The 17,907-nt window shown below is 50.1% G+C and overlaps 1 protein-coding gene across 2 annotated transcripts in view; it reads right to left on the bottom strand.

Annotated features, from left to right (window-relative positions):
- The window catches only part of CD99 (CD99 molecule (Xg blood group)), a 34,125-nt gene extending 20,674 nt beyond the window's left edge, over positions 1-13,451 (bottom strand). Inside the window, exon 1 of one of the 2 annotated variants that reach the window (XM_060292905.2) lies at positions 13,256-13,451. In XM_060292905.2, the coding sequence (XP_060148888.1) occupies positions 13,256-13,322 (67 nt within the window). In that variant the 5' untranslated portion in view covers positions 13,323-13,451. The remainder of the gene's footprint in view (positions 1-13,255) is intronic. The other variant, XM_030837269.3, reaches the window with a different exon arrangement.
- Positions 13,452-17,907: the final 4,456 nt, after the last annotated feature.

Raw genomic sequence — 17,907 nt, 5'->3', positions numbered from 1 at the left:
CAGGCAGCAGAAGCAGCAGCATCTGGGAAGGCCCTGCGTCGGCCGGACCCCAGCCCTCGCGGGGGGAGGGGCGCTGGTTTCTGGATCTCAGAGCTCGGAAGGGACAGGTGTGGTTTCAGCTGTTCCTGCAGCATGTGGCAGATGTCCACGTGGTAGCCAGGGCGGCTGGGGAGGGTGGGATTTGTTCAGCCCCGAAGACCCCCCCCCCGGGCAGGTGCAAAGCCTACACATACATGCGCGTCTCTGGTCCTGTACGTCTGCCTAGAGACCCACAACCGTTATCACTCCCTCTACGCTCCCTCTGCCGAAGCGACGGCGCTGGGACCTTCCTGAGATATTCAGCGCCCCTGCCATCGGGACGCCTCCACACCTGACGGTGGCGGGGGCGGGGAGGCAAGTAACCCCAAACAGTGCGATTCAAGGAGCGGACGATGCTGCGTTTCGGACGGGGATTTGGAAAAAACAAGCAGACAAGGCTCTTTGGAATGTTGAAACCAACAGCAACACACTTGAACGTAAGATGTTGCTACACGTGATGCGTGCGCGTGCATGCTCCTGTGTGGGTGTGTCTGTGTACGGATGTGCACGTGAGTATACTCGTGTGCGCGTGTCTGTGAGCACGTGCACCCGCGGGCGTGCACACTGCATGTGGGTGAACTGCACGCGTGCCCACGTGTACCTGTGCACATGCATGTCCACGTGCACTGGTGCGTGTGCGGTGCAGGTATGTGCTCATGGGCGCGCGCGCGCGCAAATATGCATCGTGAGTGTTGTGTATGTATGCGTGTCTGTGCCCTGCGTATGAGCATGCGTGCACGTGTGTGTGCACATGTCTGTCTGTCTGCCTGGTAGCTCCGTGTCCAGGGCCTGGAGCCTCCCCAGCCCACCTGGGCCCCGTGCCCCGCCCCGCTCCCCGTGCCCTGCCCCGCTCCCCGTGCATCTGGGCTCCTGAGTACCGTTGACGTGGCCTCGCTTAGAGGAGAGCTCACGGCTCAACTCAGAGCCCTCTGCTGAGCCCCCGGGGTCCCGCACGAAAACCCAGGAACAGCAGACCCAGTGGGGCTGGGGGAGGGGCCGGGCATCCGAGGGGGACACCCAGGCATTTCTCTTCCGGCTGCCGTTGCCCAGCCCGTCGGAGGCAGCCTGCACTGCCTCTGCAGCTTCCAGGTGGCCCCTCCAACCTCCAGATGCGGAAGGGGACACCTCCAGATGTGAGGCGCCCCGCCAGACGCAGGGTCTGAGTCATCCCCACAGCACACACACCCCCTGCCGTGCGCCCTCCCCCACCGCCGTGCACCCTCCCCCCCCCAGCCATCTGTTCGGTTCCCTCCTCCCGAGACCGAGGACAAGCCCCAGGACGTCCCCAAGGCCACCCTGGGCGCCGGCTCCTCCGGGGGAGCTGTGCAGCTGCACGTGCCTCACAAACCCGCTGAACCTCGAATCTGAGGTTCCACAACCACGAACTGTGCAAGTGACGAGCGCACAGCACGAGGCCCGAATCCGGTTTCCCTTAAATTCCATCAGGGTGGCGCACTGACGCACACATCACAACGAGGATATAAATACTACTGATAATAATTTATAGAGATGATCAGTTACACAATTTATAAACGGAGCTTATAAATTATACAAATGGAAACAGAAGTGAAATAAATACTGGAAACAAAACTAGAACAGAAACAAAATATAGATCGGGGCTTCCCTGGTGGTGCAGTGGTTAAGAATCCGCCTGCCAACGCAGGAGACATGGGTTTGAGGCCCGGTCCTGGAAGATCCCACATGCCACGGAGCAGCTAAGCCCGAGCACCACAACTACTGAGCCTGCGCTCTAGAGCCCACAAAGCACAACTACTGAGCCCGTGAGCCACAACTACTGAAGCCTGCGACACCCGTGCTCCGCAACAAGAGAAGCCACCGCAATGAGAAGCCCGCGCACCACAAAGAAGAGTAGCCCCCGCTCGCCGCAACTACAGAAAGCCCACACGCAGCAACGAAGACCCAACGCAGCCAAAAATAATAAATAAGTAAAAAATTAAGAAAAAAGAAAACTAGAACAGAAAGAAAATATAGTTGCAATAATAATTACAGAAATTACAAACTATAGAATTTATCATTTATATACAGAACTTATAAATTATATAAATATATAAAAATAAGTAGAAATAAGCTTTAGAAACAAAATTAGAAGAGAAATTAAATATAATTATAGAAGTTACAAATTATGTCATTTATACTTTAGACAGAATTTATAAGCTATATAAATAAATATATACAAATAAAATAGAAATAAATTATACAAGCAAAATTAGAAAAGAACTAAGATAAAGTTGCATAATAATAAATTACAAATTATATAAATTATAATTTATACACAGAACCTATCATTATGTAAATGAATATATGTTTAAATATAAGAGATAAATTCTAGAAATAATATTAGAATAAGAAATAAATTTTATAATTATAAATTAAATTATAAATTATGTAACTTATAATTTATACACAGCACCTATCAATTATATAAATGAACATGTGTATACATATAATAGAAATAAATTCTAGAAATAAAATGAGAATAGAAATTTTTATAATTATAAATTAAAAGTTAAATTATAAATTATGTAATTTATACACAACACCTATCAATTATGTAAATGAACACCTGTATACATATAATAGAAATAAATTCTAGAAATAAAATTAGAAAATATAAATTTTATAATAATGAACTATAAATTATGTAATTTATAATTTATACACAGAACCTATGAATTATATCAATGGATATATGTATACATGAAACAAACTCTCTAGAAAGAAAATAAGGGTAGAGATAAAATTTAAATTTTTATAATAAATTATAGAAATTATGAATTATACATAAATTTTATCATTTATACACAGAACCTAATAATATAAATACAGGCACAAATAAAATAGAAATAAATTCTAGAAATAAAGTTAGAATCAAAATAAAAATTAGGCAGTTAAAAGATTTCTTGGGCTTTCAGATTTTCCTACTAATGAGGTAAGAATCACGTAAAACTAACAGTAGCCATGGATGAATTTTCTGGACGGCCTGCATGCTCCTGGAGCTGTCTAGATAATACTATTGATCTGCAAGACCCTCTTTTAGGGAGGAAGAAACGGAGACCCCAGAACTCGCCCCCAGTCCCCTGCAATGTCAACGGCAACACCAGGGTCCCCCCGGCCCTGGCCCCGTGCAGGCTGGTCACTGCTCTTCAGGGCTGGTCCAGGGCCAGAGGTGATGGTGAATGCTGTTTGATCTTATTTTATTTCTAAATATTAGAGATGCCCTTACTTTTCTGTAGCTAGGAAGGAATTGCTCCAGACATAGTTTTGCCGTTTCTCGAGCCATGTCATTGAACATTCTGCCTTACAGATTTTGTGACAAGGAGGGGAAAGGTTCTTCTCCTGTACCATAACCCTGGGGGTGCCACTCTGGGCTGGGTCAAGCTTTGGAAGAACCCAGAGCATCTGGGGACGCTGTGGGCTGGGCTCCGGGTGCCGTGGACCAGTGAGTTTTAGAATTTGGGGAGCCCAGATTCCTGGGCCCCGATCCCAAAGACACTGACTCAGTGGGTGGGAGCCAGGCCTGTGAATCTGAATTTCTAACAACCTCCAGGTGATGCTGATCCTGGTGGGTGGGCTGGGATGGCAAGAGTGGCCCAGGACCCTCATCCCGGCTGTAGGGAGGTAGTTCTAGGACCCCGGTAAATTCAGTCTCCCTGAGCTAGGAAACCAAGTCATTGTCACCCTGAAAGATAACCTCCAGGATCTGACTCAAAGCCCCAAATCCATTTCCAATTTTATCACCCTTCACCTGGGTCACCGCCCTGCCCCTTCGCACTGGCCCTAAATGACCCGTCAGAAGGCCCCAAACTTGATCAGTTCACAGAGGCTTTGCATCTCCAGAAACTGGCCCAAGGCCCCTAACCTAGACCTGACAGTTCTGTTTATTAATCACAGTCAAGGCACGTCATCCGTAGTGGTTCTGTTCTTACAGTCGCCGGAAATGCTGAATGAGCTAATAATATTCAATCATGGCTCCTGGGGAACTCCAGGGTTAAGTCCCTGCGCCCTCAGGTCACACCGCCATCAGTTAATCGCACATAACCTTGTTTCATGCATGTTTCTGTGGAATTTGACTTTATTTAATCTAGACTGTTGATGCTCACAGCACTCTTTCTCCCGCCTAAAGGAAGCTCATCTCACACACGTATTTCAGGCACGCGGCAACCTTCTCGTGCTTAGAAGCAAAATCGCAAGCATAAAGCACAAAAATGCGGCACGACACAGATACTTGTTTACAATCTAAGACCGGAGAGGTGACTCCGTGTTTTTGCAGCTGGGCACAAATCCCCGAACTCAGTATCAATTTGGGAGTTACCAATAAATTGTAGCAAGTAGGCAGATTTGCAAATATGGAGTCTGAATGCTGAGGATGGATGGTACAATCACTACTATGACTGGCCAAGAAGTTCACTCGGGTTTTTCGGTAAGATGTTATGGAAATACAATAGATGTCACTCTATGTCCCTCGAAAATTTACAATCCCCCCAGCATCCTGTGAATGATTTGAGGGGTCATACAGTTTGGGCACCTTGTCCGTCCTTGGGGCTTCCCTCGAATCCTCTATTTGGCCGTAAATGCCAATCTCTTCTGTCCATACCAGGAAAACTCCTATTCAGTCCTCAAAGCCCCGATAAGAGGCTGCCCTCCTACAGGAAGCCCTCAGCATCCCTCCCAGCCAGACTAAAGCATTTCCATGGGTGATTCCTATGCACATTACAGTTTCTGAAGCTCAAATACAGATCTTGGTTCTCATCTCTGGCTGCACATCCAAGGAGACCTCGTAAGTCCCGAGACCCAGGCTGTGCCCCAGGCCAATTAAAGAAAAAACTTTGGGGGCCGGTTCGCAAGCCACTAGTATAGATTTTTATTTCCTTACTACTCCTTAACACAGCTGGTCCCTTCTCTCTCATTTCTGCTGTCCTGGTCCAGGCTCTGCCAACACCCTCGGCTAAGGCCAGCATCTTCTTCCCCTGCACACTGGGTGGCTGGTTTAATATAATCCGTTTCCCTGGCAGTCCTATGTATTTTATTTTATGCATTAAAAAGAAATGTTATTCTGAGGGGGAGTCCCCAGGCCTTCTCAAAGTACCTGAGCATCCAGGAAAGAAAATGGTTAAGGGCTTCTTGTATTCTTCCTGGAAGGATTTTGGGGGGGCAGGGGGAGCCTTAAAAATGAAAGCAGAAATGGAGACAGGAGCATAGGTGGAGAAAGATTTAGAAAATGAAATCAACAGGATTCGCTAACATCGGATATGGGAGAAGGAGCTGGCAGGAATGAAAGCTGACTTTTCATTTTGAGAATCTGGGCAAATGGTCCTCTCACAAGAAGCACGAGTGAAGGAGGACATGCCGGCCTGGGAGAACATCATGAGAAGCCCGGGATATGGAGCAATGTAGACACCGTGGGTGCATCCAGACGGACCAGATCTATCAGCATTTATGGAAGTTAGCCTAGGGTGGAGAGAGATCTGGGGGTGGGACTGCAGGGGAACCAGCATCTGCCTTCCAAGAGGTGACCAGGAAAGCTTTCTCTGTGGTAGCAGGATGCAGTCCACACCGCAGCTGAGGCTCATCTTCTGCTCCGTCCTTCCCATGCCCTGATTCCTTCCCCAACTCTGAGTCAGCTCCTTATCTTGTAGGAATGCAGAGATTATAATCCACTGCCTGGTGCTGTGCTTACGGTGAGTCTAGGTGCTGGTGGTTTCAGAGCAGTGAGATAATGGCCCCCTCCAACTGGCAACCACTTGAGATAGGTACTGCAGCTATCTATCTATCTATCTATCTATCTATCTATCTATCTATCTATCATCTATCTATCTTCTATCTAATCTGTCATATCTATCTATCATCTTTTATCCATCCATTCATCCATCCATCATCTATCTTTTGACATCTCTCCATCTATCCTCTATCTATCATCTATCCATTATCTATCTTCCACCATCTGTCTATCCATCCATCCTCTATAAACCTATGATCTATCTATCATCCATGCACCAATCAATCATCAATCACACCTGTCCAGGCCACTAGTCTTTAGTTAATTCCTCAGCATGGAGTCGAGTCAGGGCAGGGGGAGGGGGAGGGGGGAGGGGAGGGGAGGGGGAGGGGAGGGGGGAGGGGAGGGGGAGGGGAGGGGGGAGGGGGGAGGGGAGGGGGAGGGGAGGGGGGAGGGGGGAGGGGAGGGGAGGGGAGGGGGAGGGGAGGGGGAGGGGAGGGGAGGGGGAGGAGGGGAGGGGAGGGGAGGGGGAGGGGAGGGGGAGGGGAGGGGGTGGGGAGGGGAGGGGGAGGGGAGGGTGGAACGCCCTGCGGATGCACAAACAGAAACAGCCGGAATTCGCTGGCTGCATTGTCTGCGGATGACGAATGCCTTCCAAGTCCCGGAATACAACAGGTCTGGCTCTTTGCCTTCTCACGAAGGGCGGTGAACAGGCAGCAATGAAAATGAATTCTCTCTCTCTCTCTTTTTTTTTTCCTTCTCAAAAGCACCCTTGGGAGTCATTACTTGGCTCTTTGAAAAGTTGCTGATGCCCTGCGGCTTTATGGCCCTTTTTGAAAACAGAGGGATTCTATCAAAAACGTCCAAGTGCAGAAAGCAAGAGCGATGGAAAAGGGGTTCAGATCTGCAACGGGTTTCAAACGCCCCCGCCTGCCTTCTGCGGAAATAAAGACATTTTACGACACGGCCCAGTCCACCCAGACAGCTGAACTGGCACCGAAGCCACACCGATGCTTACTTAGCAAAGCGTGGGTAAAGTATGCTGGTGTTTTCTACTCTAATCTATTTGATCTTCTTTGTTTCAACGCTGCTGGACGTGCACTACATTCCCAGCCTGTCCAAGGGTTCCTAATCGCCACTAGAAAACACCGCTTAGAGGGCTTGTATCTAACTCTAGGGGGAGGAAAAAAAAAAAAAAAAAGGAAGTTTCTGGTTTTCTGTTTACGGGATTTTTAAAAAATAATACGAGTAGCGAGACGGTGGCCACACCGAGTCATTCAAGACAAAGCTGAAACTAACACAGCCGTGTACCGACTCCCAAAAGTGCCATAAGAATTAGGCAAAGAGGGGCTTCCCTGGTGGCGCAGTGGTTAAGAATCCGCCTGCCAATGCAGGGGACACGGGTTCGAGCCCTGGTCCGGCAAGATCCCACATGCCACGGAGCAGCTAAGCCCGTGCGCCACAACTACTGAGGCTGCACTCTAGAGCCCGCAAGCCACAACTACTGAGCCTGCGTGCCACAACTACTGAAGCCCACGCGCCTAGAGTCTGCGCTCGGCAACAAGAGAAGCCACCGCAATGAGAAGCCCGTGCACCGCAATGAAGAGTAGCCCCCGCTCTCTGCATCTAGAGAAAGCCCACGTGCAGCAACAAAGACCCAACACAACCATAAATAAATTAATTAATTAATTAATTTTTAAAAAAAGAATTAGGCGAAGAATACAAACAGGAGATTCCAAAAAGCAAAAAAAAAAAAAGGAACTCCTGTGTCCCTATGTGGACAGATACAGATGCAGATGTGAAAGACACAGGCAGACCTCATTTTATTGCATTTAGCTTTACTATGTTTTTTACAAACTGAGGGTTTGGGGCAACCCTGTTTCGACCAAATTTATTGGTGCCACTTTTCCAACAACTTTTGTTCACTTCATTTCTGTGTCACATTTTGTAATTCTCGCAATCGTTCAAACTTTTGCATTATGATACGTGTGTGACGGTGACCTTTGATCAGTGATCTTTGATGTTACTACTACAACTCTCCGAAGGCTCAGAGGATGGTTAGCATTTTTTAGAAATAAAGTATTTTTCAATTAAGCCATGTTCATTGTTTTGTTTTCGGTTTTTTTTGCGGTACGCAGGCCTCTCACTGTCGTGGCCTCTCCCGTTGCGGAGCACAGCCTCCTGACGTGCAGGCTCAGCGGCCATGGCTCACGGGTCCAGCCGCTCCATGGCATGTGGGATCTTCCCGGACGGGGGCACGAAGCCGTGTCCCCTGCATCGGCAGGCGGACTCCCTACCACTGCGCCACCAGGGAAGACCCATTGTTTTTTTTTTAAGACATAATGTCACTGCACATTCGACAGACTACAGTCTAATGTACACATGACTTTCACATACACTGGGAAACCAAAAAATTCATGTGACTTGCTTTTACTGGGGTGGTCTGGAACCGAACCCGCAATCTCTCTGAGGTGTGCCTGTCCTATTATTAGGTCAATACACATAGGAATTCTGGTTAGTTAACCTCTTTCACCCAAGAGATTAGGCACGAACAAAAAAAGAACATGTAGTGTTGGGTGGGCAACCAGAACTCCCTGGGAGGATAAAGCCAAAATCAGAAGCAATACGGCAGCATCTCCTAAGACCAACCATTTGTGTATCCTACACAACCTGGCCATTCTCCCAGAAGGACACAAATATAACAGAATATTCACGGCTGTTGACTGTGACTGAAGTGTCTATGTGTGTATGTGTGTGTGTGTATGTGTGTGTGTCTGTGTGCATGTGTGTGTCTGTGTGCATGTGTGTGTGATGTGGGTCTTTGTCCTATAAGGTTAGAAGGGACTGTAAATTAAAAATAAAAGCCCTGGTGGAAACAAAGGAAGAGACTTCTCTTCCCTCGCCCTTTGCTTCCAGAAGATCTTTCTCTGTCCTTTTCCAAGGTGGGTAAATATTTTCAGTGGCTAAAGGAGCCTGTTTTGACGACCTGTATAGAACGGGTGACATTTACTTAGCTACTTTTAAAAGTGCGTCTTTGCGGCCTTAGTGGGTCACCTGTGATGCACGTCACATCCTGGCGTCACGCTCACTCAGTCATAAAATGGGTTTCTTTCCCTTTTACCGTGGCAGAGAGGCTTTCTGGGTTGATGTTGGGTTGAATTCTAATTCCCCAACAACACCTTCCCTGTTCCACCAGAGACGCTCTGGTAAACACTACCGCCAGGAAGGGGCTGCCGTGACTTGTATCACGAAACCCATGTTGATAACAGTGCTTGCGGGTAGTTCATTTTCAAGTATGTGTCATCCTCTGAGGGTTAGAACACACCCCTCTGTCTGCAGAAAACGCTTCCAAAACCACTGCATCCCCCCAAAAGGACTTTCGGAGATCTGTAAACACACACTCCATCGTTAACCCTAAGAACTGGCAAAGGAGATCAAAGGGCAATCTCCACTGATTTACATGGGACGGACACCCGGGTGTCAGAACAAACCACATGGGGACTCCGTGAGGTGTCTTGTGCCAGATGTGTCTTCCCAGCTGCCACCAGGGCTGGGCGTCCTCCAACAGCTGGTTGTCTGAAGGATTCTGTGGAAAGCCAGGACGCTGAATGAGTTGACACCTCACCCCAAGACAACCTCCGTCTTCTTTCTAACCCCGTCTGTAAGTCATACACAAGCATGGGATTCTTTTCTCCCTAAAAGAAGCCACCGTGATTGGAAAATCTCAGTAGGAACAAACACATGGGCTCCATGTGTGTGGTAGTCAGTCTCCTTTGGGAGGAAAACCTCAGCTGGAAAAAATTCCACATTTCATCCGTGAAAACCCTGCCTCCTACACGTCGGATGGATATAACTACTCGACCACCTGCATTCTTTTTCCGAACACTCAGCATATCACCCAGATGAAGAAAAGTGCATCTCCCCCCATGAAGAAACCGCCCCCCAAAATCAAGTATTTTAATATCTCCAGATGGAAAAAAAAAGGCGGGGGGGTTGAACCATGAAGAAAAAGCCAAAGCCCTAAAGGAAATAACACGCAATTAACTTTTTATCAGAGCCGAACACGCAGGCAGGACAATGAAACTCACTTTCTCTGCGTGGCAGGCAGAAACAGGAATAGCCGGACGGGAAGCCGGAGAAGCCACACCTGCTCGGGCGGGGATGAGGAGGGAATCCCCGGAAACCTAGCAGTTGCCCCGCAAGTGTCGCTTTCCCTATAGGCGTTTCTGGATTTTCGAACGGCACTGGCTACTGTGCAGAGGCTGGCACGGAGCGTGGGGTCCTGGATTCAGCACCTTCCTGGACCCATTTCCCACCCGGTCCGCACTTAGGTCGCCCAGGTGCCAGGAGTTCTAAAACCCGGGATGTAAGTGTCCTACCTGGAGGAAGACTACGGAAACCAAACCCCCAGCCACCAGCAACCTGGAACGTGTGACACAAATCCCTGGGTGTCTCAGCCTCAGCACGACTGACATTGGGGCTGGAGGACCCTCTGATGCGGGGCGTCCTGGGCACTGCGGGGTGTGCAGCAGCTTCCCTGGTCTCCACCCACCGGATGCCAGGAGCACCCCCTCCCCGCAGTGTGACAACCAAAAACGTCCCCAGACACTGTCATATGTCCCCCTGGGGAACCAAGTCATCCCAGGTTGCAAACCACAGCCACAGGTAGGCAAATGGATGGACGGACGGATGGATGGATACATAGATAAATGGTTTATATTAAGTCTCCATGCTCGGTCTGGGTGTCTCAGCCTCAGCACGACTGACATTGGGGCTGGGTGACTCTAATACGGGGCGTCCTGGGCACTGCGGGCTGTGGACCAGCAGCCCTGGTCTCCACCCGCCACATGCCGGGAGCACGCCCCCTACAGTTGAGACGATCACAAACGTTTCCAGACATGGCCAAGTGTCCCTGGTGGCGGGAGGAAGCAGGGCTCCATTGAAAGTCGAAGCTGCCTCTTGCCTTCTAGGGCCCCTGCGTCTCTCCACCCCACGCTGTCCCACGGGGATTTCCAGAAAAACCTGGGAACACAAGAGCCCTGGGTCCCAAGGCCTCAGAAACCAGGCCAGTGCTACCTGCACCCCGATGAAGATCTACCCCCGACTCAACGGACGCCTGTAGCCAGAATGGAAACGAAGCCAAACCCCGATTTCTAGAGGGAAGTGTGTTCTGAACTTCAGCAACTCGAAAGCAAACTTTCCTGATAAAACCCCATTTGTATCTTAGGAACAGTCCGTTCCCTGCCTCGGACCCCAGAAGGATCAGGCAGGGGCGGGGGAGGCGTCCTCCAAGAGATCAGCACGTATCAAGGCTCTGTTCTCCCTCTGTTCTTTCGGGGCGAGGCTGGCTCTCCACCCCCGCGCTGCTCTGTGCCCCCCTCCCATCCCCCTGCCATTCAAGCCCCAACATCTGCTGGCTGAAAGCATCAACCAACCCCGAGTAGCTGGGAGCAACCTGCATAGAAATCAGGCAATTCTAGGCTAACGGTGCTCTGGGTTTCTTCTAAAAATTACACATTTTATATACAGGGTAGAATACAACCTGTACGTGAAAGCTGTTAAAAAACAAACAAACAAAAAACAACTGTCAGCAGAGACAACTTCCAACTCAGCCACACCCTCACACTGGCCAAGGCTGTGTTCCCCACCCCTGAGTCCTTGAACTGTGGGACTGTCACCATTCTTCGGCCCTGTGTCTTATCTGCCTGGTGAGATGTTTCCCTTCCCCCAGCAGATGGTACCTTCCTGGGCGACCAGAACCCCTTGTGATCCATCTCCCTGGGGCGAGGCACACAGTTAAGGGCTCAGAGGACAATTAACTCACGAAACATGAATGAAGGTGTAGCCAGGGGGGTGCACGAAAAATTCTCGTGAGCAGATGGGACTCAACCACACGGCAGGAAAAAAAAAAAACAAAACCACTAATGAAGAACTCTGTGGTGAGGCAGCTAGGTGGGATTTAGGGCAGGAAACAGAAACAGGAAACCCATCCCAGGCCCTCCCCACCAAGCTGTAAACTATTCCAAGAGTTTCCCGTGGATCAGGCTGAATTGGTTCTAAAGCCTGCAACGAACACACAACTTCTAGAATACGTGGCACACATTTTAAAAATGCAGACATCGATTAGCAAATCCTCCCCAAAATAAAACTCAGGCGGGGGACCAGGGCTCAACATTCAACCTCTAGCGCTGAGCTGGAAATTTCCAGGTAAACACCGGGCCTTCTCTGTCCTGTGTCTGGCTCCTAAAACGTGTCCTCCACCGACCAGACCACTCCTGAAAAGACACTGCCCTAGTGGCTGTGCACTTAAAAATAACCACGTAAGGACAGAAAACAACCGTTAGTCGGAGAAACCCGTTTTTTATGCCACGCCCAGCAGGATCCCAACTTTCCTTTTCAAAGAAGAGAGAGACAGGAAAACTGGATCTCAACTTCCATTTTAAAAGGAGAAAGACAGAAAAACGCAGGCAAGAACCAGAAACAGGCCAGGTTGGCTGGGGAGTGTGGGCGTCCCGGGCGTCCTGTCCTTCTCCTGACACTTTTTTGGGTGCGGTTTTCCGAATTATCTACTCGGACACACGGACGATCGGCTGAGAACACGTGTCCCTTGGCGGCGTCGTTCTGCACCCGACCGCGCGCTCGCCAAAAGTCCCCGCGGCCCGGACACCGCAAGAGCTGCTGAGCGTTTCTAGAGCCCCGAGTTTTTCCTGGCTTCCTCCCCCTTTCCCGGGTTTCAGGCTCCCCGGCCGAGTCCAAATTTAGTCCCGGGCCGCAGGGCGTGGCGCCCGGAGGCGGCCACCGAGCGCCTGAACAAAGACGCGGTCCCCGGGCCCTGCCAGCGCTCTGGCCGGGGCGCGGGGCGGCCGCAGAGGCGCACACCCGCGCCCGGGAACTGAAGGGAACCCCGGGGGGAGGAGGAGGGGGAGGGGACTCGGGGGCCACCGCCCCACCCAGGGACCTTCCAACTTTTAAGAGTCTGTGAATGTGAAAACAAACGCTGACATTCCGCCTGCGGAGTGAGTGCAAAGGCGCCCGGGAAGAAAGCGGGGAGGAAAGGGTAAGGCCGCCTCCTTGGGCCGTTGGCCACCCGTTGGCACAGCGGGTCCCTCTAGGCGGGAAGGACGGCTCAGGGCTCCCCGGCGCGTCGCCCTCCACGCGCCACCCCCCCACACACACAGTGCGCCCCCAAAATACGTCCCTCGCCATGCGTCCCCCAACGTGTGTAGGCCCCGCACAGCGCGCCCCCGAGGTGCATGCTTCCCCAGTGCGACCCCCAAACTACGTGTCCTACGCACTATGCCCCCGAAGTATGTCCACCCCACACGGAGCGTCCGTCCCCCAAGGTTCGACCCCCTCCCATGGCCCTTCCCTGGGGCCCCGACGCGGGTCCCCAAGCCAGGCCCGCGCCCCCGTGAGCCCCACCGGCCGCCTCTCACTCACCCCGGGTGGGCACCTGGGTGCCAAGCAGGCCGAACAGCAGCAGCGCGAGGGCCGCCCGGCGCGCCATGGTGCGCCCCGCGACGCACAGTGTCTCTCCCGGGAGTGGCGCGCGGACGGTGGCGGCGGGAGGGACACCCCCGGGGCGGGGCCGGGTCAGGGTGCAGCGCGGTCGCCCCGCCCCGGCCTCAGCCCTCCCCGCTGGCGGCCGCCCCACCCCTGGGCCACAGGGAGCCGCAGGGGCAGGGCACGCGCTCGGGAGGCGGGGCGAGGCCAGTCTCTCCTGCTCCCAAAGTGGAGGGCCGCGTCTCCACCCTCCCACCCCTCTTTAACGGGGACCCCCCCGGGCGGCCTCTCTAGACAACGGAGTGAAGCCCCCGCTCCGGGGTCTGCTAAGAGTGGACCCCCTGCCTCGGGTGCAACAGCCCGCGGTCCCCAAAGTCCAGTCTGGAGTAGCAGAGCGCAGAGCACGGGTAGGGGTTTCCGGGCGCAGGGCCGCCCTTACTTCCCAGCCTGACCAAGGACCTCCTTTGCAGGAGCCTCCGGGCTCCGGAAGCGTCTCCCCGCCGAGCCGGAGGTGGGGAGGGGTGGGACATGTCTCCCCTCCCCCATCCGAAGCAGCTGGCGCCCAGGTTGGTGGGGGGAGAGGCATCTCTGGCGACAGTCACAAGCCACAGCTGCAATGTGGGTGCCCTTCCCTGTCCCGGGCTTACAATATTTTTTTAATTAAGGTATTAGCTTAAAATTCTATCCATGTTCCTTCAGGACACTGGAACGAAGGTGTCAGACAGAAATAGCCCTGAGTCACATTCCGGGATTCTACCCTCCCGACCCTACCCATCCAGGGCCAGGTCTTACCCATCACACCCCTCCGGCTCCCGGGATGACTCAGGGCCCCTCCTCCCTGCCCTCCTGACACCTGTCCTTCCGCCGCCATCTGCCGCCATACACAACGGACACGTGTACCCACTGGGTCAGACACACATCTGGCCAGAGGTGCCTGGACCCACACCCCAGGGCCCCCAGACTGCTTATCTTACAAGACCAGCAATCTGAACAAACACACCTGTACCCAGGGAGAAGGTGGTTCTTTTTCTCGGCCAACTGAAACCCCAACACATGATTGTAGACTACAGGCAGGAAGGTAATGTAATCATTTTCGGGCGAAAACAAAAACCAAAAAAACCGTCTTTGAAGTGTCCCTTCTTGTAGCTAACCTGGGTTGACCACTCAGCCAGAGAGCCTCATACCTCCAGGGAAATTTCTCTCTATATGTTTTTCTACCCCTCGCTTTTCAGCCTTGACTCTGCCAATTACCACTTTCCCTTTCCCAGACCACAGTCTTGGGGCCAATAGAGGACATATGGACCCTGGTCAGTTGTAAACAAGAGGACGTCCAGGGCACTTCTGAGGGAGGAAGGGGATGTTGGAGCTGCTGCAGCTATTTTGGCACCTTGAGGTAAGCCAGCCTCTGAAAGAAGCATAGATAAAGAAACCATGTGCTTCCTGCCCAGGTCAAATTCCAAAGACCCTTCCCTGGGAACTTTTCAGCTCACCCCAATTACCTTCAAAAGAAAGGTCCTACCTGGCAAATCTCCAGCCTCCGACAATTGAGCTGAACCACGGCTGACACTTTTCTCTTTTTAGAAGCTTCTGGAGGCTGTGTGCATTTGGTCACTGAGGGGCTGAGTCCCCATCATCAGCCATAACCTCAGGCACCATTGCTCTCTGAATGCCAGGGTTGGAGGTTTTAGATTTATGTCCCTACAGGGAGGCATTCTGAAGGCTTCTGTAATTTATTAAGATGACTTTTGGCTACTTCTCTTCTTTTTTTTTTTAAGTGCTGCCTTCCTTAGTTCAAAATAAAAATTTCCATAACATCATGCAGATGCTTTGGCTTCAGAAAGCTCTAACTTCCAGAATGAAAATTAAATTACTTGAAAAAGCTTCCTCCCTTGTATCCAAACACCACAGAGCCCATGTGAAGTCCATAAGCTGGACTGGGAGCTGGATAGAACGCATTTTGGGAGCAGGCTTCTTGCTCCGAGTGGGGAACCCAGGGGAGTCATCAGTGAGATGCGTTAAACTGTAACGTGCTTAATACATGATGAACTTGGAACCTGCCTTCACTGATCACTTCAATTGTTGCTACCAAAAAAAAAAAAAACCCAGAAAACAAAAAGCCTCACACGCTCCCCAAGCATCACAGAGCCTAAACTGTTAGATGTTTGCCAAAAAAAAAAACAAACAAACAAAAAAAGAAAAACAAAAAAAAACTGTTAGATGTTTGCCAGAGTTATTTTTCAGGAACTTGGGTTCAGCTGTGTCCAGTTTGAGCTCAAGCCAGGTAAGACTGGTCAACACCACAGACCCTCCAACTGGGCATTTCTGAGAGTCCACTTGATGACATTTTCACATCCCAGGGCCAAAAACTCAACCTTCAGAACAAGCTAATGCCAACATTTTCTGAACAATGGTCCCATGAAGAAGCCTGGACCTTAGTTGCACCTTCTCAGAGTGACGATCAACACACTTTTTTTAAAAAAATTTTTTTTAATTGAAGTATAGTTGATTTACAGTGTTGTGCTAGTCTCTGCTGTACAGCAAAGTGACTCAGTTATACATAAATAGATACACACACACACATTCTTTTTTTTATATTCTTTTCCATGATGGTTTATCACAGGACAGTGAATACAGTTCCCTGTGCTCTGCAGTAGGACCTTGTTGTTTATCCATGCTATATATATTAGTTTGCATCTGCTGACCCCAAACTCCCAATCCATCCCTCCCCCACCCCCCCCTCCCCCTTGGCAACCACAAGTCTGTTCTCTATGCCTGTGAGTCTGTTTCTGTTTTGTAGATAAGTTCTTTTGTGTTTTAGAACACAAAATTTTAGATTCCACGTATAAGTGACATCATATGGTACATGTCTTTCTCTGACTTACTTCTCTTGGTATGATAATCTCTAGGTCCATCTGTGTTGCTGTAAATGGCGTTATTGCATTCTTTTTCATGGCTGAGTAATATTCCATTGTATATATATACCACATCTTCTTTATCCATCCATCTGTTGATGGACATTTACGTTGCTTCCATGTCTTGGCTATTGTAAATAGTGCTGCTATGAACACTGGGGTGCATGTATCTTTTTGAATTAAGAGTTTTAGTTGGATATACACCCAGCAATGGGATTGCTGGATCATAAGGTAGCTCTGTTTTTAGTTTTCTGAGGACCCTCCATCCTGTTCTCCATAGTGGCTGTATCAATTTACATTCCCACCAACAGTGTAGGAGGGTCCCCTCTTCTCCACGCCCTCTCCAGAATTTATTATTTGTAGACTTTTTACTGTTGTCCATTCTGACCATTGTGATCACACGTTTTTTTCTTATCTTCAGTCACCTTTCCACACACTCCCCACACCTCAGCTCTGCCCCATAAATACCCTGAGCCCTTCACCTTCAGGGAGGCCAAGGTGCGATTTCTTCTCCTGTCTTCCCACCTGGCTGCCTCGTGAATTAGCCCTTTCTCTCTGCTGCAGACCTCAGCATCACAGCGTTTGGCTTGCTCGGTGTCAGGCGCACAAACCTGGTTCAGTAACACGTGCCTTATGCTGGTTGAACCACAGGACGTGACCAAGGTTGGACCATTTTTGATGGAGGCAAAGGGCAATTCTGTGTTCCAGCGTTACCCTTGGTGACTCCCCGTCTTAAGCTGGGACCTCGTCGATCTCTTCAGTTTTTAACTGTTAATGAATCTGACTTTGGTCCCTTCCTAACCTGCTCTCCAAGCCAGATATTCATGCATAGGTATATATTTCCTCTAAAACACACGCTCACACGCGGCTTAAACAACAGACATTATTTCTCACAGTCCTGGAGGCTGGGAGTCTGAGCTCATGGCATGGGCAGATTAGTTCCTGGGCAGGCTCTCTTCCTGGCTTACAGATGCCACCTTCTTGCTGTGTCCTCACATGATGGAGAGACAGCTCTGGTGTCTCTTCCTCTTCTTATAAGGACACTAATCCCATCACAGGGGCCCCATCCTCATGACCTCCTCTAACCGTAATCACCTCCTAAAATCCTAACACCATCACCTCAGGAATCAGGGCTTCTGCATGTGAATTTTCGGGAACACGCACACATTCAGTCCATAACCACCTCCATCCATCAAGAATATTCTTTACAACAGCAAAATAGTAAAAACAAACACAACAGAAAACAACGATAGGCACTACAGGAAATCAGTGTGTACTGGGAAACTCCGCAGCCATTTGAAATCATCGTAGAAGAACGTTTAATGATTTGCAGATACTCGTAAATCTTAAAGGCACAGCCTAAGCCAATGCAAGTTCTATAGAAACTCTCTATAAACAAGTGAAAGTGAATAGCAGGACACACGCTAAACCTTTAGTAGGGATTAGTTCTTAGATTATGAGGGATGTTTTGGTGTCTGTGTTTTCTAAATTTTCTGCACTGCATTATTTTTGAATAGGAGGTAAATGTATTTTAAAATTGTAAGAGTGGAAATTTGGAGAACGCCCTAGAGTGTGACCTAGTTCAGGAAGGAGGTCCTGGAAATATGATGGTAATTTAATAGGATGGAGTCTGACCTCCCCTCTCACCCGTGGACGTGGAAGCAGTGAGAACAGACA

This window comes from Globicephala melas, chromosome X (genome assembly GCF_963455315.2).
Source record: "Globicephala melas chromosome X, mGloMel1.2, whole genome shotgun sequence".
Classification (NCBI taxonomy): domain Eukaryota; kingdom Metazoa; phylum Chordata; class Mammalia; order Artiodactyla; family Delphinidae; genus Globicephala; species Globicephala melas.
The sequence above is the reverse complement of the archived record's forward strand: the minus strand, read 5'-3'. Positions and strand labels throughout refer to the sequence as shown.